Source organism: Gorilla gorilla, chromosome 2 (assembly GCF_029281585.2).
Source record: "Gorilla gorilla gorilla isolate KB3781 chromosome 2, NHGRI_mGorGor1-v2.1_pri, whole genome shotgun sequence".
Taxonomy (NCBI): Eukaryota; Metazoa; Chordata; class Mammalia; order Primates; family Hominidae; genus Gorilla; species Gorilla gorilla.
Genome location: NC_086017.1, coordinates 77,435,546 through 77,457,409, shown reverse-complemented (window position 1 = coordinate 77,457,409; position 21,864 = coordinate 77,435,546). Strand labels below are relative to the sequence as shown.

Genomic DNA, 21,864 nt, shown 5'->3' with positions numbered 1-21,864 from the left:
AGTTGTGGGGGTCTAGAGCTTTGAATCACCCTATTTCAAAAGAGCTCCATGAATACATCATAGCTTGGGGATGCCAGAAGAAAATGACATTTTAAGGACACAATAGATGTCCCAAAAGGTAATGGCTCTATGTGATGAAGCCCTGTGGGCCTCACTTTCATGATCTGTGTGACACTGCCTTGGACATCCACCAAAGCCATGGACAGAAGCCAGTAGGGATTGTATCAGATGATGTCCATGTACTACCAGTCTTGTGATCCAGTTGTGTGATGGATTTTTTTGGTTTGTGCATTAACTGTATTGTCATCCTTCCTCTTGTGAGTAGTGTTTCCTTTGCATATGACTCATGGATGGAAAGGAGTTTACATTAAGTGTATTCATTTTTCCTGCTTTTTTTTTTTTCCTTCTTTTAAAAATGGGGCTTACGGATTTGGTAGGGAATACTGTTGATATTATTGGATAAAATGTAAGGAATGTATTTGTTCATGTTATTGTGTCCTTTGAGTATGTCCTTTTAACACAGATAAACACGTAGTGCATATTGGAAAACCACTTCTGCTTGAAACTTAAGCAAATTTCCTTTAATACACAAGTTGCAGTTTAGGAACTAGTTTAATTAATAGTCAGTCTTTCAGGTTATTGCACTCAACCTTGGTGGATGAAAGAGATAATCTCGTTAAACACACAATGGCCCTACCCAGACTCTGTTAAAAACTGTGGTAAAGAAATGAATTAGTCTGTGGCCCAGTGACTTCAGAGTGTTTAAACAAATTTCCTGAAAAACCTTACAATGATTAACAATCTATATACAGTTATTAAAATAATGCTATGCTCTTTATTTATTTGGGGTGAGAAGGGGGGAGCCATATCCATAGAATAGAGTCCTTAACAGTTTTTAAAATAACTTATTTTGAAATACTTGTAGACTCAAAGGAAGTTGCAAAAATAGTATAGCAGCCCCATGTACTCTTCATCCAGCTTCCCCTAATGCTGACACCTCATGTAGTTGTGGTACAATATCAAAAGCAAGACATTGATATTTGTGTATTACTGTTAACTAGATCACAGAGCTCACTCAGCTTTCAGCATTTTTAAAAAACCTGCATTCATTTGTGTGTGTGTAGTTGTCCTTAACAGTTTTTGTTAAAAAATAATTAGGCATGAATTTAAGTGGGTTTTTTTTTTCTTTTGCTTCTCTCAACTCTGGGTTGCAGATTGCCAGTCAACAGTACCTCTAAGACTGGCCATGTAGGTTGATTTTTATTTTTCTTGCTATTAATGAATGTTCTTACCTCTCTCCTTCAACTTCTGTAGGCAGTTCAATTAACCTCCAGAAGATGGCTGAACCTGCAGGAATACCAGAGCAAGAAACTGATGTCTGACAACGGAGTGAGAGTTCAAAGATTCTTTGTAGCAGACACTGCAAATGAAGCTCTCGAGGCTGCTAAGAGACTAAGTAAGCTGATTCATAATGGGTGAAATACACTTGCCCAAATCAGTGAATTCACAGGTAGTGGTTTCCCACTGGTTAATTTTTTTTGTTGTGGATTAAACTGACAGGGACAGATACAGGGGAGAGCTTAGAACTGCAAAAGCAAAAAAGTCCAGATTGCCTCATGTACATGTGTGTAAGTGTGCAGGAATCACATGGTGACTGCAGCATGAAGGGAGGGGTCTGCTTTCAGAGCTTTGTCCCTGTGAGTCTTCAGTCCTGCTGACCTGGGAGGAGATGTGGAATCACAGGACAGCCTTCAGTGTGATGGCCTGGGTGTAGGAGAATAGAGCCTTTCTTCCCTGGCACACCTAGAGGTTTCCTCTAGACTGGGCCCTGCCTGACCCATGCTGCATGAGATTCACAGGCACCTCTGTGTCCTCAGTTCCGCCAGGATCACTCACTGGAGGCACTTGGCCTAAGTGTCAAAAACCTTAGAACAGGCTCAGTGGAGTGGCTCATGCCTATAATCTCAGTACTTTGAGAGGCTGAGGAGGGAAGATCACTTGAGTCCAGGAGTTTGAGACCAGCCTGGGCAACATAGCAGAACCCGTTTCTACAAAAACTAAAAAAATTAGCCTAGTATGGTGGTGTATGCCTGTAGTCCTAGCTACTCTGGAGGCTTTGGCAGGAGGATCACTTGAGCCCAGGAGTTTGAGATTGCAGTGGTCTATGATCACTCTAACATACTCTAGCCTGGGCGCCAGAGTGAGACCTTATCTCTCTTAAAAAAAAAAAAAAATTAGAATAACAAACAACTTCCCTTTCTTTTCAGTATCCCTTAGGGAGGGTGTATCCTCAGAAATTCTTACAGTATGAGCATTAGGGTGTTTTCATCCCAGCTCTTTTTGAAATGAAGAATAGTACAACAGTGGAGCATCGTTCAATAATGTGTGCAGGGAGTGGATGGAAGCCTTCAACAATATTTGATAACACAAAAAGGAAATTGTGATCCATGTTAACTAATAAAGGAAATGATAACTGCAATTTAAAAAAGCAAAAAACGTCAATTTAGGAAAACTTTATTCTTTTACCTGAGATAGCAGCACATGGGATGTTGCTTCATGGTAATTTTTCAGAGATTTTAATCACTATTTCACCCACTTCTGTCAGCTGTGGGTTAGTGGCTGGGAGAAACATGGCTGAAGGGCTTGAGAAGCCTTTGCAGGGTGAGTCAGTTGTCGACATCCTTCTTTAAGTCCCTTAGAACATGGGGAGAGCGCCCTCTGAGTGACTGGAGGAGACCAAAGACAAGGGCATGACTTTAAAGTCAAGCTAACTTTGCTTCAGTGTTTTGCCTTCCCTTTACCAGCTTTGTAATTCTGCAGAAGTACCTTCTCCGTCCTTGCCTCAGTTTCTTTAGGTCAAAGCTAATAGTACTTATTTCCCAATGCTATTGCGAGTCTTTAGGAGTGTATTAGTCTATTCTCATGCTACTAATAAAGACATACCTGAGACTGGGTGATTTATAAAGGAAAGAGATTTAGTGGACTCACAGTTCCACATGGCTGGGGAGATCTCACAATCATAGTGGAAGACAAAGGAAGAGCAAAGGGATGTCTTACATGGTGGCAGACGAGAAGTTGTGCAGGGGAACTCCCATTTATAAAACCATTACATCTCGTGAGGCTTACTCACTACCATTAGAACAGTATGGGGAAAACTGCCCCAATGATTCAATTATCTCCCCCTGGCCCCACCCTTGACATGTGGAGATTATTACAATTCAAGGTGAGATTTGGGTGGGGACAGCCAAACCATATCAAAGGGAGATTGTTGTGTGGTAGAACATCTAGCCCATTTTCCTACTTACAGATCCAGATATTAGGGATCAGGTCCTGCTGTCTGCCTTTCAGTGAGCATCCCCGCCTGTGGGATACAGACTTTGTAGGTGTCGGTCTGGATTGCCACTGTCTAGTAGGAGTATAATGTGAGCCACGTCAGTATTTTAAAGTTTTCTAACAGTCACATTAAAAAAATGAAAAAAAGGGTGAAATTAATGTTAATAATATATTCTGTTTACTCCAATATATCTAAAACAACATCATTTCAACATGTAATTAATATAAAAAGTTATCAACAGGATATTTTGTGTTCATTTTTTTGTCCCAATCTTCAGAAACCTGGTTGGAATGCTACACTTCCAGCACATCTCATTTCAGACTAGTCACATTTCAGGTGCTCAAGAGACTCACGTGGCTAGTGGCTACCATCTAGGACAGTGCAGATTTGGACACCAGAAGGATTTGCATGTGCATCCTTCAGCCTTGGGAATGCAGTTATTTCCCACTAAAAATAAAGAATTGTGCATCTGCTACTCAGTCTTGTCCAGGTATCAGTAGCAAAGGTTGAGAGTTTAGGATAGAAGCACTCTCCATATTTCAATATTCTAATTTTCTATGCTCTTTTAAGAGTAAGTTGCAGGTACTTCAGCTAGTAATTGTTGTTCTTTGAACTTTTTAAAGTTCTACCAGGTGCTAATACACCAGACCCTTTCTATGTTATGTCAGTTGAAATGTATATGCATTCTCTTCTGGAACAAATATTTATCAAGGGTCAACCATGTGCTAGGCACTGTGGACACAGCTGCGCAAGACAGGCAAACCCTTTTTCTTCATAGAATTTATGTTCTAGAAAGAAATTAATTTGTGACTTTCTGATGTTAAATGTAGAAATTGAAGTGACTTATATTTTAATAAATGAAAATTGGTTTCGTTTTTAAAAGCTATCAAGATTGGTTTTTACTGTGAAAAAATCCCAGTAAAATTAGATCTAAACCTGCATGAGAGCTCCTCAGTGAACTTTGATAATAGACTCAGTAAAGGTTAGTACTGTATTCCAGCCTTTTCGTAAGAAAGGATCATTTTTGTTTTATACTCTTGTGGTTTGGGGATTGGGAAGTGAGAGCAAAGAAATGTAAAGTTCAAGTTGGTCTTTGATCTTCATTTCCCCATTATTTTCTTAAATACAGGGAAGCAGTAGCATTGCAGGTATAACTAAGTTTTTTTAAGAAAATTCTGGAGGCCAGCTGATTACTCCCCTCACCCCTCTTAGGCATAACACCTAATCTCTTTGAGATATTCCTGGAGATATGCACTTAGTGAACTAATTGACTTCTTAGTTATGGTTTTATGAACATTTATTTAGCCGTTGTATTGTGGTTGGGGATTGTATACCATGCTTTTTATTTGTATGTATTTTTTACTTCTTTTAGAGACAGGGTCTCACTCTGTCACCCAGTCTGGAGTGCAGTGGTGTAATCATAGTTCAGTGCAATCTCGAACTCCTGGGCTCGAGTGATCCTCCCTCCTCAGCCTTCAGAGTAGCTAGGACTACAGGCACACACCACCACACCTGGCTAATTTTTGTGTCTTTATTTTTTGTAGAGATGGGGTCTCACTGTGTTGCCCAGTTTGGCCTCAAGTGATCTTCCTGCCTCAGCCTCTCAAAGTGCTGAGATTACAACTGAGAGCCGTTGCACTTGGCTGTATCATGCTTTTAATAGAATTTCTGCTCTGGAGGAATGAGCAATGTTGCATTGACGTGTTGGGCTGGGACAAGGGAGGGGAAAAAAAGAGACAATAAAGCAATTTGAAGTAAAAGAAAATTAGTTCTTCAGGTATGCTCTCAAGAAATACAAACTGGATAAAGGGTTGAGAATGATAAAAGGATTGACAAAATCAAGCTGGATAAAGGAACGGAGAATGACGCATGGTTGTGTATGTGTGCTTATAGGAGTGTGTGAGTGTGTGTACACGCAGGTTTCACCTGTGCATATCTATGATGCTCCTTAAGGTGGTACGGCCAACAGAGGGCCTCCCTGTGATTCTGTCTAGAGCTAAACAGGAATTTGGAAAATTCAAGCTCCTTATTTGGTGAATGAATGAGTAATCCTTCCCGAACTCAGTGAGTAGTTTTGGTAGAAGGAAGGTCTCCTCTGATTTCTGTTGTTGAGTAGTTTTGATCTAAGGGGAAATTTATAGCATTAGAAGAGGATATGGAACCAATTCTAGTTGGTTAAAAGTGAAATTAGTTGATCATAAATATGAAAATTGTGTGCACATCACTGAGATTACCTGGAGAGAGCAAAGCAAGAAGAATCTGGCAAAACTTCAGAGTATTTACATTCTTGTCACCACAAGATTGACAGAACCAAGAGCACGATTGAAGTTTTAGCAAATAGATTTGAGGTTAAGATTAAAACTGGATTATGCACACATCTTCCTGATTGTCCTGAAAAAATGGGATCTTCACCTTGTAATTATGATACCATCATGGGAGAAAATTGCCTAGAATGATAATGTGACTAACACTGAGAAAGTGCTGTATAAGATTTTATTGCTATCAGTATCATCATTGTTGTCAGCGGCAGCAAATTCCAGGAGGTTCACTACTGTTGTGATTCTAACTCACAGAGAGACCAGAGACATCGTAATAACTATCCTGTTAATCATGTGTTAGGAGAGTACATATTTTCATTAGAAAGCTCTGTAAATAATTGAAAGATATTTGCTTACCTTCCTACTTTATTCATATTTTGATGTGTTTTGAAATGACATTTTATAAAATATTTTGAAAATAAATGTGACATTAATCATATCTGTGATTTCCAGGGTGACTTCTATGCGGATTGTCTCGCAGATATCTTTCTTTGTGCCTGAGGCTGCATTCCTAGTTGTCTGTTGACCACTTGTTCATGAGTGTCTTTGGCACACCTGACCTAAATGGAACTTGTCATCTCTTGGTTGCTTCAAACCTTCTCTTCTTCTTCTCACCACCCTACCTACCCAGCTGAAATAGCTCTGCATCATTAATGTCTCTCATGTCTACTATATTCAGTTGGTCGCCAAATTCAGTCATTGTTTATGTCATTTTACAAGCAAGGAAACAGGCAAGATAAAGTTAAAAAACATGCCGAGATTGTAGAGCTAAATGACAAAGATGATGGGATTTTAATCCAGTCAGATTAGATTAAATCTCCCCCTAGCATTTTCCTTTTTGCTAACTTGATGATGATATTTTTGGGAGATTTTTATGTGTGGGTCAGCATTTTAAACATGGAAAATGCATACTAATAAAATTAGAAGATTGGATTAAAACTAGATTTGGCAGGTTTTAAGGTACAATATGTAGAAACTGTGCAATCTGCAGATATTTTCTTAATGATTCATTTGCTTTTATCTCTGAGCAAATAGAACCTTTTGCTGTGTAGTTATGGAAAGCTTGTTAATTTGAACATTTGTTTAAAATGGGTAATGCAAACATTTTGTTTCTGAAACACTGTTCATAATGGTAAGATATTGAGTGAGATCCTCATTTTCTTGCATAGAAAATGGATTTATGTCTGAGAGAGCAAATTTGTTTGAATTAAGTTTTTAATGTGTGGATAATATTCATTGCTGCTGCCATTTATCGGAGCCACCTTTTATAATTACGCTTTAAAGGAGGAGTTGTTTACGTTGCATACAATTTTCTTAGGAGGCTTATAAGTACATACTTTTTTTCTCTTATGGATTAAATTAATGAATACAGTCAGCAGATCATTACGGAATACCTACTGTGTGAATGACTGATCTTCATGTTACCTTTTCAGTTCTCTTTGAAGGTGAGTGAAGGATTGTGTCTCTCATATAACTGGAAATACCTGTCTTAAAAAGGTATTTGTATATAAACTTAGATGAAACGTATCTAGGATCACTATCTTTCAGTTTTTAGAATCTCTACAATTTATTAATTATTCCACACATGTTGACATGAGACTCTTACCATTTGATTAAGCAAGAAAATTGCGTTTCAAAAACTCAGTTTTATTTTTTATCGGGAAAGAAAATTGAACTATGAATGGAGAAATTAATCTTCTCTGGCCTAATGACATGCATCCTAAAATGGAGATAAGGAGCTTTTATTGAACTTGGCTAGCTTTTGATTGCTTTCAGCTATAACATGTTTCCATTCGTCAATATGATAACTTGTTCTTTTGGTTTTATGTAATCACATCCTAAAGCCTGGTGAATTACTTAACACCATTAAGGAATTGTATTTTATAAAAAAGGAACTGCTGTGCACTGACTACTGATTGATATGTACTATTAATCCCACAGGCAATTAAATACATTGCAAGCCTCCTTGATTGTTGTGGCTTTGTCCTATGACATGTGGTTAGGATCTTGCAAAAAGATCTTAATATCCTTTTTGTTGAGATGACGGTCATTTTTGTCTTATAATGACAGACAAGGATAACATTGATTTTTGTGAAGTTTTCCTTTTACCAACATATCAGCTGCCCATTATTTTGACTTTGGAGTCAATAATATAAAGCTGCTCCTAGGGTAATGGCATATGTGGTCCATGAGAGGTTGAAGCGGTATCTGCTTTCTAGGAATAACAGTGGTGTCCTCACCAGACAGATGGTTCCTGTGGTGTGATTTGATTGTGTGCCTGGCTGCTGTTGGCCTCTTTGGTTCCTTCCCATTTTTTAAGTCTGATTGTCATGCCTTCTTGGTGATTATGTGAGCCTCCCAATTTCTTTTTCGTAATTTAGCTCATGCTTATTTCAGCTAGAGTTAATTTCTGTTGCTTGCTGCTAAGAACCTGGTCTCATCCAGATAGAGTGCTTCTCATAGGTCCTCAGAGGCAGTAGGTGCTCACGAATAAATATTGTTATTCAGAAAATGTTCACTTGCTCATGCTCACTTGCAAATGCTCCTTAAAGGAGCACCTGAATTTAAATTAATGGTTTTCCCTAACTGTATTTATAAAGAGGATATCCCATTCAACAAGTTGTAGCTTTTAATGACATTTTCTATTGTATATATTTTTGCAAAGAGATCCCCCTTTTATAAAATGTTCTTTTTTCTTCTTCCTAAGTCTGCAAATATAAATGGTCTTCTCTGGTCATCTCCTTAGAATTTCTCTGTGCTAGAATATCTTTTCCCTAAGTGTCTTGTGGTATTCACTGAATAGAAGCAGCAGGAGACCTGCAGAGTGAAGGGCGAGATCAAGGCGGGTTGTGGGCAGGCAGGCTTTATGGGAGTGTACATGTAGCTTCCTTTCAGTTTCCTCAGAAACAAATGAGAACACTACTTTGAAACTCAATGCCTTAACTTCAATTTTAACAGCCTACTAAAGCAAGGATTAATTCTTCTTACACTTTAACCAATAAAAATAATAGTGGTGGTGTTTAAGCTTTGGGCCTTTACCATGTGCCTGTTATTGTGCTGAGCATTTCATAAATATTATCTCCTGGAATCTTCATCTAAACCAGAGGGAAAGACTTTCCTTTAAGGACTGGTACTGAGTGTCACCAGATCTCTTCATGCCCATGATTGTGTATCCATGGTAACTAACATAATTTTACTTTCTGTCTTTTCAGTGTGTCATTAATGCAGTTATGTATTATCTTGTTTTTAATTTTTTTTTTAATTTTTAATTTTTTAATTTTTTGAGACACTTTTGCTCTGTCGCCCCAGCTGGAGTTGGGGGGTGCGATCTTAGCTCACTGCAATCTCTGCCTCCCAGGTTCAGGCGATTCTCATGCCTTAGCCTCCTGAGTATCTGGGATTACAGGCGTGCACCACCATGCCCAGCTAATTTTTATATTTTTAATAGACACGGGGTTTCGCCATGTTGGCCAGGATGGTCTCGAACTCCTGGCCTCAAGTGATCTTCCCACTTTGGCCTCCCAAATTGCTGGCCTTTGGGAGGCCAAGTTGGGAAGATTATAGGCCTCGCCGGCTTGTTTTTTTAAAGCTACCTCATTGAGAATGGGCAAAGAAGTTATGTTGGCATGTGGTCTCATTTTCCAGGACTTTCCCGTGAAATATTTTTCCCTGGGGGTCTTTGACTCACCCCATTGTAAAGTTTGGCAGTTTTGAAAGTTCAGAGGGTACTTTATGGGCTATAAATGCAGAAAAACTTTACCTAGGGTAAATGACATAGGACCTCACTGCTGTAATCGCTCTGTCTGGGTGGATTGCCCCTTTTAAAGAAATCTTAAACATAATTAGACAAATCTTTTCTGATTATCAAAGGAACATGCTCATTATTTTGATATTGGAAAATACAGAAAATTACAAAAAAGTAAAAAATAAGTAAAAAATATCTTCTAATCTCATTACTTAGAGGAAACCTGTGCTAATATTAACATATTTTCTTTCATTTTTCTTATGCACGCATTCATTCAGCAATATTAATTTCTGTGTACATATGTATATGACATCATTGAGAGAGAATGAGCTTGTTTATAAATTTGGTAAGGTACTAAGTACAGTTTTGTTTATAATTTTTGTTTTAAAATTCTATATTATAAAATGAACATTGTCTAAATATTAAATATTTTTTCCAAAATATTATTTTAAGCTTTTATGATAATCTCTAGATTGACTGTGTTATTTCCTCTTGTAGTTATTTTTGGGTTGTTTTTCTCTATATTGGCATATTAGGTAGTGCTAGCTTCTGAGGCACATGAGCTGCCCCATTCTCAGTAGCCTGGTGCAAGAAGAAGTTATTTCCTATTCACATAAAAATCTAGCATGATGTTCTTGGTCTGCCACAGGAACCCAGGCTCCTTTTGTTTTTCACTCTGCTGTCTTCCACACATGGTTCCCAAAGATGACCTGGAAAGTATGCCCATTCCAGCCACTCAAAAGGCAAAAAAACCATGGAGGATTGCATGTAGAAATTTGCATGGACTGTGTCATTTCAGCTAAAAGTAATTGCAAGATCTCAACCAACTTCAAGGGTGGCTGGGAAATACAGTTTCAATCCATGCTTAGGAAAAAGAAGAAATGGGTTTGGTGATCATGTAGTGGTCTCTTCTGAAAGTAGTGTTTAGAATCTTGAAAATCTTTGTCTCTTTGCTTCAAGGCTTAGAAGAAACACAGGCTATACAGTCAGAACAGAGCTCCCATCCCAGCCCTACTTTGACTGATTACCCTAAACCACAATTTACTTGACTATAAAATAGGGGATAATAATACATACTTCAAGGATTGATTGAGATGGCAACAAAGATAAACGAAACACATTTCACACAAATGAGGCACTCACCAAGTTCTCTTTCTTTTTTTCTTCTTTTTTTGGATTGAACTGAGCCATTGTTTTGAGCCGTCATAAAAGAAATACAAAACAACTATTAAAAACATCAACAGCAGATAAAAATAAAAATTTTCAGTACTTTTGCAATAACACCCAAGTGTGAAGCTATATTTTTTATACAACTTGTCAGATAACTTGATAATGAATATATAATGACTTGTATACTGTTGGTTGATATTTTCTAGGTAGATGAAGATGTAAGTCAAAAGTTGCATAATTTTTAAAGAAAATGAGCGTCATGCTTTCTTTACATTGCAACAGAATAAATATTACATATGGAATTATGCTTTTAAGATGCTACGCTATTCCCCAAGGTGGTTGTAACAGGCATTGGCAATGTTTAACAGATGTTCATAAATAGTACTAAGGCTGTACTTGAGTTTTCTAGGTTATGGACAAAAAAGTCAGGAAATGAATTGAGAAGGTTTAAAAGAGTTATGTTACTTGATCTACCTTAGGATGGAAATTGGGTAAGTAAACAAGCTATCTCAGCTGTGTAATTTTTTTTCTTTCATTCAACATCAAACAAGCTAAGAGATTTGGGAGTCTATTTCTCTCAAATTAAATGTGAGCCAAGTATTAGAATTTTTTTTTTTTTGTCTTCAGGCTTTTATTTGAGCAAATATACCAGTCACTTCAGCATGGGGCAGAGGAAACAGATGGGATGTGGGTAACAGGGGAAAAATAACAGTGCTAAAAGTGTTTGATATGCAAAAATCAAATTGTTCCCAGAATCTTCAGGTGCTAGATGCAGCACTGAAAAACAACTTTACATAAATATATATTTTCTTTATAAATGATCTGTCCATTAGCATCATAAACATGAGAAAACCTGGATCCCGTTGAGACACTCTTGCTCAGAATTTCTTACTACTGTTCCTTGTTTAGTGGATTCAGTTTTAACTCACTGTGGCATACACAGTCAGCTGTGCATGACGCAGTCACAATTTACCTTTCGCTCATTGTCCTCTCTTTATGCCTGTTACCCAGTGTGTGGCCACATCAGTTTCCTTCCTGCCTTCGTCCAAATTCTTTCTTTCATAGTGCACCTTCTAATACGGTGAGGATGACTCTGGAGTTCCCCTTGAATTCAAATCTTGCATTTGCTCCACGATAGCTTCACAATCCTAGGCAAGTTACTTAGCCTCTAGAATCCTCAGTTTCCTCATCTGTAAAATGGGCTTAGTAATAATAATTTCTAGGAGAGCCAGGAGAGTGAAATGAGATCATGCCGTGTATAAGGTTTAGCAGAGTTGTATACCCTAAAGTTTCCAATAGTGGGTAGTTAGGATCATTATCATTGTCACGATATCCCAGTTTTTGTGGCTCATTTTATCACCTCTTCAGTGATGTCTTTGAGAAGGCACTGTGGTAGTATTTAAGAAGGTGAGCTCTGGAAGAGACTGCCTTAGTTTGAAGCATAGTCCCATCCTTTTTAGCTGTGTTGTAACTTCTCGAAGGCTCCATTTCCTCATCTGTAAAATATGGGGTGTCAGTAGTGTCTACTCATGGGTTTGGTGGGAGGAATGACCTAGGCCTTAACAGTGTCTGGCTCATAGGAAACATCAGTAGATGATGTGCTTTTTGCTGTTACGGTAAGTAGTGTGTTCCACTTCACAGCATACACTGGGTGGTGCAGGGGCTGTAATTTAACCTGTTGCCTCTGTACCCAGAAAGAGGAAGCACATTCCTTACAACATAGTTGTGAGGTGACCTTTCACACGATACTTTTCATATACAAAATAAAGTATAGGTGTTTCTGTAAATCTGGAGAGGTTTCAAGATTCATCTGTCATTTAAGCTTAGAATTTCTGTCTCTTAAGTGTAGGTGATCATCCCTATTGGTTTGCCTGGGACAGACTTGGATACATCTGTTATTCCGGGACTATTATTAACTGCAAATCCCTTTTACTCTCAAAGTTGTCTCCATTTAAAGAATAAAGTTTTTGGTTACCTGAATAAGATTAAGGGTGACTCTTTGATAGCAGCTGTCTTTAACAGGAAGACTGTTTTGTAGGAAAGACAATGAGAGTTTTGGCCGGGCGTGGTGGCTCACACCTGTAATCCTAGCACTTTGGGAGGCCGAGGTGGGCGTGTTTCCTGAGTTCAGGAGTTCGAGAACAGCCTGGGCAACACAGTGAAACCCCGTCTCTACTAAAATACAAAAAATTAGCTGGGCATGGCGGCATGCGCCTGTAGTCCCAGCTACTCAGGAGGCTGAGGCAGGAAAATTGCTGGAACCCAGGAGGCAGAGGTTGCAGTGAGCTGAGATTGTGCCACTGCACTCCACCCTGGGCAACAGAACAAGACTCCATCTCCAAAAAAAAAGGAAAAGAAAATGAGAGGGTTTTTTTTGTTGTTGTTTGTTTGTTTGTTTTTTGAGATGGAGTCTCACTCTGTCACCCAGGCTGGAATGCAGGGACACGATCTTGGCTCACTGCAACCTCTGCCTCCCGAGTTCAAGAGATTCTCCTCCCTCAGCCTCCTGGGTAGCTGGGACTACAGGCACCCGCCACCGTGCCCGGCTAATTTTTAGTAGAGATGGAGTTTTACCATATTGGCCAGGCTGGTCTCGAACTCCTGACCTTGTGATCCACCTGCCTTGGCCTCCCAAAGTGCTGGGACCACAGACGTGAGCCACTGCACCCGGCCAAAGATGAGAGCTTTAAATATTATTCCATCAATTCTTGCAGCTTTTAAATGAAGGATGAACAAGAGAAGAAAGGGCCTTCCAGACAGTTTGGGGTGACTGCTGGGAGTGGGGTACAGAAATAGATAGGGAGGACGAGGCTGGATTTGTTCCAGGGCTAAAACTTTCCCATTCATCTTTGCATTCCTGGTACCTGGACCGTAGTGTGAATTCCATAAGTGATTACTGAATGGAAGAGTTAATAAGAGAACAAAGACATCCAGGAACCCTCCATCTAGGCTAAAAGTTGCCAAGCAGGACTTCTGGTGTATACATACCCAGTGACTTTCTCTAATGTCATTGGGTCATGATTGTAAGCTTTGTTTAAGGGAGAAGGTAAAACTAAGGAAGCAGCAGCCCTATGGGCAATGGTGGGAAGTTGGGAAATTAAGAAGGGACACATCACCTCGGTGTCTTTGCCTGTTGCCAGCCTCGTGCCCAGGGTTCTCTTCGGGCTGATCCTCCTGTCTGATGCCACAGAACAGCTTTAGTTGAAATGTGGGGATGGTTAGGTCTGGTATTACCAGGAATGAATCTCCTTAGACAAAGACAGCTTCACCTTCTGTGGGTTCTCTCTTATCCCTGGCAGGTCATGTTAACAAAAGTCCCTGGTCCATAGTGGCTTTTTGTTCTGTTTACATTGATGAGCTCTACTTTCAGTTATAGGATCTTTGGATACGTGCTCATTTCAGTTTAAAGGTGTCCCAGATATGCTTATCTCAGTGCCATTTTTGTCACTGCCTCCCCTACTTCTGGAAAAAACATGAGTATTGCTCAGTATTAGACAGTAGCTCTCCATCCTTGCCAGTGTTGTGTGTGTTATAAGTGAGGGGACTATAAGGAAATAGTATAAGGGCTCAAACTATAAGGGCTCAAAACCCCCTGTGATTTAAGTAACCTCTTTTCAGTGGGACGTTAATTCATTTAACAGTTATTGAGTACCTGAAATGATCAGGTACTGAGGTTGGTTGGGCACAAGGATGACTACAAATAGTTGGTGCTTCCAAGACGTTCACTGCTTGGTAGAGAGACAGATGTGTAAACTCATAGGGATACAGGAGTAGTAAAGGTGTGCCCAGATGTCATGGCACGCAGGGAAAAGGGATGCCTATTCCACTGTAGATGCTGGGTGGTCAGGGAAGCCTTCTTGGAAGAGGCAAAAACTACTTTCCCTTTCTGACTCATTATTAAATACATTTAACGAACAGAGTTTTTTCTGACCCAGAATAGAAACCTTGTCCTTAACTTTCTTTCTTTCTCCTTGGCTCTCATGAAAATTATCTTTCAAAATGATTGGCAAGAAGTTGGCAATTCTAGCTTTAAACAGAGAAGTAATAACTGTGATCATCTTACTGTTTGTATGTAAAGCTAGTTACTTGTGTTGAGGGGAAGAGAGAGGTGTTTTCCGATGGAAGTGTAGAAGGCTGCTTTCTGAGATAGATCCTATAGACAACCCGTCAAGGGATACTACTTTAAATAAACCAAACCACTGCTTGCCTTTTAGGTCAGGAAACTTGTGGGTACCCACCCAGAGTTCATCAAACTAAGGAGGTTGGATGTTCATCAACCTAGCCTGTGAGAATGATGTGTACACCAGAATGCCAATGGCACATTTACAAAATGGAATGATTTTCTCGTGACTAGAATGTTCAGATCTGCCATCCTGATGTCTTAGTAGACACATTCATCTTGTTTTACCTTTATGCAATTCTTTTCCTTTTCAAGACAAAGAGCACATTTCAACAAAACCTTAGGCTTTCATTTACTTACGCTCTCATCAAATATTGATCTGGTGTGTGTGCTAGGTGGTAGAAAATACAATGGCTGAAATGTTTTGAAAACTCAGTGTATCTGTAATAAACACTGTTAAGTGTTTATCCTGCTTTATCTCACTGAATCCTCATGTGCCCTTTCTGAGATATGCCATTGTCCTAATCCATAGTTTATAAAATAATCATCTAAGAGGCCCAGGCACAATGGAGCTTCTCAGAGTAATAGAGAAACAGTCAGTGGCCTTTGCTTCCAAGCCCAAAGTCCAGGGACCAGGGCCTCCAGCGTCCAGAGCCATGTTCATGAGGTTGCTTACCTTCACTTAGGACGCAGAGCCATCTCTTCACACCCTCTTTCTCCCGAAGGTCAATTCAAAACTCCCTAGACTGGGCAGACTCCCACCCTGGCACTCCTTTCCTGCTTGAGGCCTGGCTGACGTTCTGTGTCTTCTCTTCTTGGGGTGATTTTATTAGTCAAAACTCCCAGGAGCCCTGTTGCCTCCTCACCTCTGTCTTTAATACTGCAAGCAGCCTCCTTTAGCTGAACAAGGAACTGGTCTGTTGTGTTTCACATTACACAGGTATTCTCAATATAGAAACACACCTACTTTCACGATTCACTGCCTTTTAACTTCACAGTGTTTGGAGTTTAAAGGGGTCTTTTGTGAACATCAAAGTCCCTGAAGAAGTGAATAGCTAAAATTTTCCACATGACCAGTAGTATGGAAGTATAACTAATGATAGAGAATGATACTTTCATTGCTTCCGTTTTTACTCCTGTCACTATAGGCTTGTAATTTCATACCACACCAGACAAATTTTTATTTGTTCAGCTTCCTTTGACTTAAGCAAAGTAATTTTTTTGGTGGGGAAGGGGTGTTGTTATTGGAGTCTGATCTTGAGGTATTATTTCATTTGGAAAGACTGATGCAACTAAAAATCTGGTGTAATTCTTTCTGGTTTTAAAAAACTTATGTCCAGCTAACTCTTAAAAAATCAAACCCCTTTTGAACTTTTAATTTAAAACAATATCAATGATTGCTAAAAGTCATCTATAGCTTTACTATCTTACTGATTTTCACTTTCTGTTTTCAATAATAAAAATCTTTTACCCATCACACCGGAAGGTACCAGGCTAAGGGATTTTCTGAGCTTCTGGGTACCATTCAATTGGTATCCACTAACATATGCAGAAAATAGTTTGAATATTTGAGCTTGGTGAGGATGCAGAGTATAAGCAAACAAATTAGCAAATAATTGACAGATTGTGAGAAATACTGTGACAGAAATACACAGGTTTCATGTTATAGGATAGTGAAGGAAGGCTTCTCTGAGGAGGTGATTTTTAAGCTGGCCTGTGAGGATGAACACGAGCCAGTCATGAGAACTGGGATGAAAGTGTTTCAAGCACAGGTGACAGGAGAGGCCAAGATCCTGAACTAGAAACAGCTTTATCAATTTGATAAACAGAAAGGGGATCAGTGAGAATGAAGTTTAGAAAAGGATAGCATGGTGAGGTCTGGCAAGTGGGTTGGAGCCCAGATCGTATAAGGCTTTGTGCTCAGGTAAGTATATTTGATTTTATTCTAAGTGAAATGGGAAGCTACCAAAAGGTTTGGATGAAATCCATGTCAGTTAGGTGTTGCCTCAACAATGCTAGGTAACAAACCATCCCCAAACTCAGGGAGTCATTTGTTCTTGCTCAAGTGTCTGCATATTAGTGGGTCGAGGTGGCCCTCTCTGGGCTTGGCTGCAAACTGCAGGTTGGGTCCAGGCCTGTACCACGTGCCTCTCATCCTCCTCGGACTTGTGGGCTAGGCGTGGGTATAGTTTTCACAAGGAAGGGGCTGGAATGCAAGAGAGCAAGCCCAACTGCAAGTATGTTTCAAGCTCCTTGTTGCATCACATCTGCTAATATCCCATTGTTGGAATCCAAAGACAAGGGGTCAGGGCCTCTAGTGGGAAGAACTGCATGGTCACTTGGAAAATGGCATGGATCCAAGGAGAGATGAGGAATTGGGGCTAGTGATTTCTGCAATGACCTGATCTTATCTATCTTATAAAAAGTTCACCATAGTCGGGGGTGACCAACTGCTCTTGATTGCTCAAAAATGAGGAGTTCCCTGAACATGGGACTTTCAGTGCTAAAGCTGAGAAAGCCTAAGGCAAACCAGGATGAGTCGGTCACCCTGTGGACTGTCCTGTGGTAAATGGATTAATGGGGCTGCAGGAGAAGTGAGAAAGAGATCAGCCGTCATTATGGTCTTCCAAGTGAGAGAAGATGGTGGTGTGAATGAGAGGTTTACACAGGAGATGTGGTGGAGCGGATGTCTTTGAGATGTGTTTTGGATGGACAGCTCAGGACTTGTTGATGTTTGGGATGTGGTAGATGAAGAAAGGCATTGGGGATGTGTTAGACCAATTGAATGTGCTATTTGCTGGATATACAATTGAATGTGTTATATGTGTTAGACCAATTGAATATGCAAATATCCTATAGGGTAGAATAACAACTTTTAGTTATTATTGCGAGAATATAATAACAAGCCACTATTTGCAAATACATTATATATTATAGACATGTAATGTGGTATCTATCTTTAAAACCATGTTAAAGAAATCGATGGAATAAATGTGGAGGTTGACATATATCCACCTGGACCTATAGTAATGTACACAAATTGTATCAGAAGAATGGTTGTCACTAACAAAGGTAATTTTCCTAATAGCCTTCATTGGCTACCTAGGCTCACCATAGTGGTTTGCTTCTATAGTAAGCAAAGAAGCCATGGACATTGGGAAATGAGTGTATTTTCTTCATTTTGATTTGTCAAGGCCTAACCCTTCAGGATTTACAGTTTACAATTACATTGTGGGGTTTTCTATACAGTATCGTGGGGTGACAGTGTACCTGGTGTGGTAGAAACAATATTTGAATAGGATTTAGAAGGTCTGGATTTGAGCTGTGGCTTTGATATTCAGTTTTTTTTTTTTTTTTTTTTTGGAGGATGTGAGAGTTACATATGCTTACGATTAGATATTACCAATGTCTTTTCCCACTCGTTGAGTTGATGTCTTGAATAACAAGGAGGACCTATTCCCCAGACTATTTGGGGATGCTGGTTGAATTAATATTGAATTAACACCTGTTCATATGTGGGGAATGCCGCTGAATACTTTTGTAATCTTGAATAACTTGCTTGGCATATTTGGTCTCTGTTTCTTTCTGTATGAACTGGGAATAACAATTCAGGGATATTGTGAAGAGATATCATACGAGAGATTGTATATGAAGCTGCTCCATAAGGTCTTATCAATAATATCTTCTTCCTTCTCTTCTAGGATAGTGAGTTTCCAGGCCTGGATTAACATTAGCTTTATTTGTGTTGTTTGTTTTTCCTTGCACCCTTGAATGTGATAATGATGAACACAGATTTGTTGAAGGGCTGGCTGATCAAGTGTCAAGTTCCTGGCAATTCTTCACTCTGTGCCTTACACTCTGAACCATTTGGCTGCCTCTATAAAGCCAGACCTTCTGGATTCTAAATACTTTTCTTCTAATTTTCCTGCATGAAATCTTGGGCAAGCTTCTTAACTTTCCTGTGTCTTAAGTTTCCCCATCTATAAAAGGAACTAATCATATTTCTTGAATCAGATTGTTGCTGAGTCCTCATTAAATTAATAGCGATAACTCAGATCAGTGTATGGAAATCAATCAATACAAAAGACAATAAATGTTAACTCCTTTATTATTATTGCTGTTATTATTTACAGGTAGGTTTCCCGCTGCATTTATTTGATTTGTAGACTTGAGAGACAAGGTAGAACTATTTAATTACATAGAAAATTGGAAAGTTCTGATATGATGAACTCTAAAGGGGAATGTGATATAGATTTCTATTATTTATTTTTAGGCAGTTTATTATTTTTCCACAGTGACTAGTGTACTCCATGTGATAGATCTAATGTATTGTTGTATTAGTCTGTTTTTATGCCGCTGATAAAGACATACCCGAGACTGGGAAGAACAAAAGATTTAATTGGACTTACAGTTCCACATGGCTGGGGAGGTCTCAGAAACATGGCTGGAGGTGAAAGGCACTTCTCACATGGTGGCAGCAAGAGAAAAATGAGGAAGAAGCAAAAGCAGAACCCCCTGATAAACCATCAGATCTTGTGAGACTTATTCACTATAATGAGAATAGCAGGGGAAAGACTGGCCCCCATTATTCAATTACCTCTCCTGGGTGCCTCCCACAACATGTGGAAATTCTGGGAAATACAATTCAAGGTGAGATTTGGATGGGGACACAGCCAAACCATATCAGTTGTGAAAAGGGGTTTTGACTTTTTCAATCTCAGTCCATTGAAAACTCATTCTGTTTTCCCTTGCCCTGCAGAGTCTGTTTCATCTACTGCTATACCCTAACCCACCTGCCAGCTCATTTTGCATTTCTCTTTGTTTGTCCTAGCTTCCTTGTATGTGCTGTTTGTGCTCTTGATTTATTAAATCTCTGAGATCATCCTTTCTCTGGAATGGTAGGAAAGGCTTCTGGACAGACAGCCAGAGAGATCTAAAACAGCCCCAGCGGTATATTTCTTGTTCAGTTCATTCCAGCAACCGATTAGAGATCAATAAATGCACAGCATTAGTGTATATTATGTACTTTTCCTGGAAAACAGGTCAGTATTCAATAGACTAAATAGGAGATGAGATATTTTTTAGTTGGCACCTCTCTACAACTATAAATAATTAGAAAAGGTTTTTTTTTATTTTTACTTTAAAAATTTTTGTTAAAGAACTCTCTCTCTCTTAATATCCAAAGTCTTAGACAGTTGTACATCTTTTCCTTCTGGAAAGATGTGAAACTTTGTAGAATGGAGAAGAAATGTAAAGAGTACTTAACACTAAAAGGAAAGGCAGTGAAAAGCCAAACCCTGTTGTGTTAGTCTGTTCTTGTGTTGTTTTAAAGAAATAGCTGAGGCTGGGTAATTTATACAGAAAAGAGGTTTAATTGGCTCATGGTTCTGCAGGCTGTACAAGAGGCATGGTATCAGCATCTGCTCGGCTTCTGGGAAGGCATTGAGGAACTTACAATCATGGCAGAAGGCAAAGCAGGAGTAGGCATGTCACATGGTGAGAGAGGGAGCACGAGTGGGAGGTGGGAGGTGCCATAGTCTTTTAAACACCAGATCTCACATGAACTCAGAGTGAGAACTCACTCACGTCTGCAAGGAGGACATCAAGGCATTCATGAGGGATCTTCCCCCATGACCCAAACACCTCCCACCAGCTCCCACCTCCAACACTGGGAATTACAATTCAACATGAGATTTGGAGGGGACAGACACCAAAACCATATCACCTGTCTAGTTCAAAAGTTTCTCAAAAGCCACAGTTGCCTTGGAATTGGTGATGGAAATTATCATCGTTCTCACTTGCTGGAATACACAGGGAGGTATGTGGGAAAGAACATGATAGAAATATTTTAAAATTATGTTTTTTATTTGTATGTATTGTTCTTCACATAATATAAGGTGTTGACAGGACAGGAATTATTTCTCTTTCTGAAATGAGGAAACAGACTCAGTGAACTGAGGTACTTGATCAAGTTCTCAGAGTAGCAGTTAGGCCCCATCCCTAACATTTATAGGACCAGAGGCAGAAGGACAAATAGAGGCCCATACACCATATGTTCAAAATATAAAATTTCATAAATGCATATATAAATCAAGGTAATGCTGTATTAAGTAGACTAAAGTATATCCCAAATTGAATAAAATGTCTTGCCCTGACAAACATACCTTCAGAGTGACCTGTAAGGCCTGGCTTCCATTTTGTATTCCCGGACTTTGTGGAGTTTAGTGCAGGAACATGTAGCACAGGGATTAGGGATTACCTCCCCCTAGCCTGTGGTTCCTCTTTCCGCCCCCAGCTTCATTTTGCGTTGTGAGGTGCCTCATGAGTATGTGTGTTCAGGTCCATCCGCCTCTCCTGCACACAGCCACCCCTTGAGCATAGGAGTATAATTAGAGGACAGCAGATGCTTCCCTTAGAAGGCCCCATCTTGAGAAGAGGCCCACAATGGGCCATTTCGGTAGACTTCTGGGGAATGTGCATGGCAGGGGATATATAGGCTCTGGACAATCCCTTAGGCCTTGAGGACTTATCACCTCATTCCATGATTAAGTCTAATTATGAGGCCAGTAGTGGGGTATCCAAGATACAAGTTGGATTCCATTGGATTGTTTGGCCACTTCAATCACATTATTAGTCAGTTTAATGAAAAGCAGTTTGTTCCTTCATTTAGTATGTATTATGTACAGGTACTTGGTGCTGGAGATATAACTGGAGTAAGGCATCTCTTGGGAGCGGCTTCGAATTCTAGTGAGAGAAGACAGAAAACCATGTAAACACTTACAATATAATGTTCTCAAGTTAGCAATGCTGTGAATAATATAAAAGAGGGTAGTGAGATAGTGATGGAAAAATAAGGGTGGGACCAAGGGTCGGAGAAGTCTTCCCTGTGGAAATGACATTGTGATGCAAGATGTGAATGCTCAACAGCTGCAAGAAGATCTAAGGGAAGGGCATTCCAAGTGGGTGGATCACATGGGTGATGGCCAGGTACTTGGTGACTTCAAGGGACAGAAAGATGGTCATGGAGGCATGGCATCAGGGAGTGGAAGGAGATGGGGTTAGAGAGATGGGCAGGGTCTTAGAGGTCACCAGAGCCTTGTAGACCCTGTAAGGGGCTTGGATTTTGTTCCAGTGAAATCCACTGGATATTTTAAACAAGGGATTGTTAGGAAAACTT

At 39.6% G+C, this 21,864-nt stretch overlaps 1 protein-coding gene across 1 annotated transcript in view; it reads left to right on the top strand.

Annotated features, from left to right (window-relative positions):
- SUCLG2 (succinate-CoA ligase GDP-forming subunit beta) overlaps nucleotides 1–21,864 on the top strand; it is a 292,253-nt gene that overhangs the window by 53,434 nt on the left and 216,955 nt on the right. Inside the window, exon 2 of the mRNA XM_019024673.4 lies at nucleotides 1,315–1,456. Coding sequence (XP_018880218.4) covers nucleotides 1,315–1,456 — 142 coding nt within the window. The remainder of the gene's footprint in view (nucleotides 1–1,314; nucleotides 1,457–21,864) is intronic.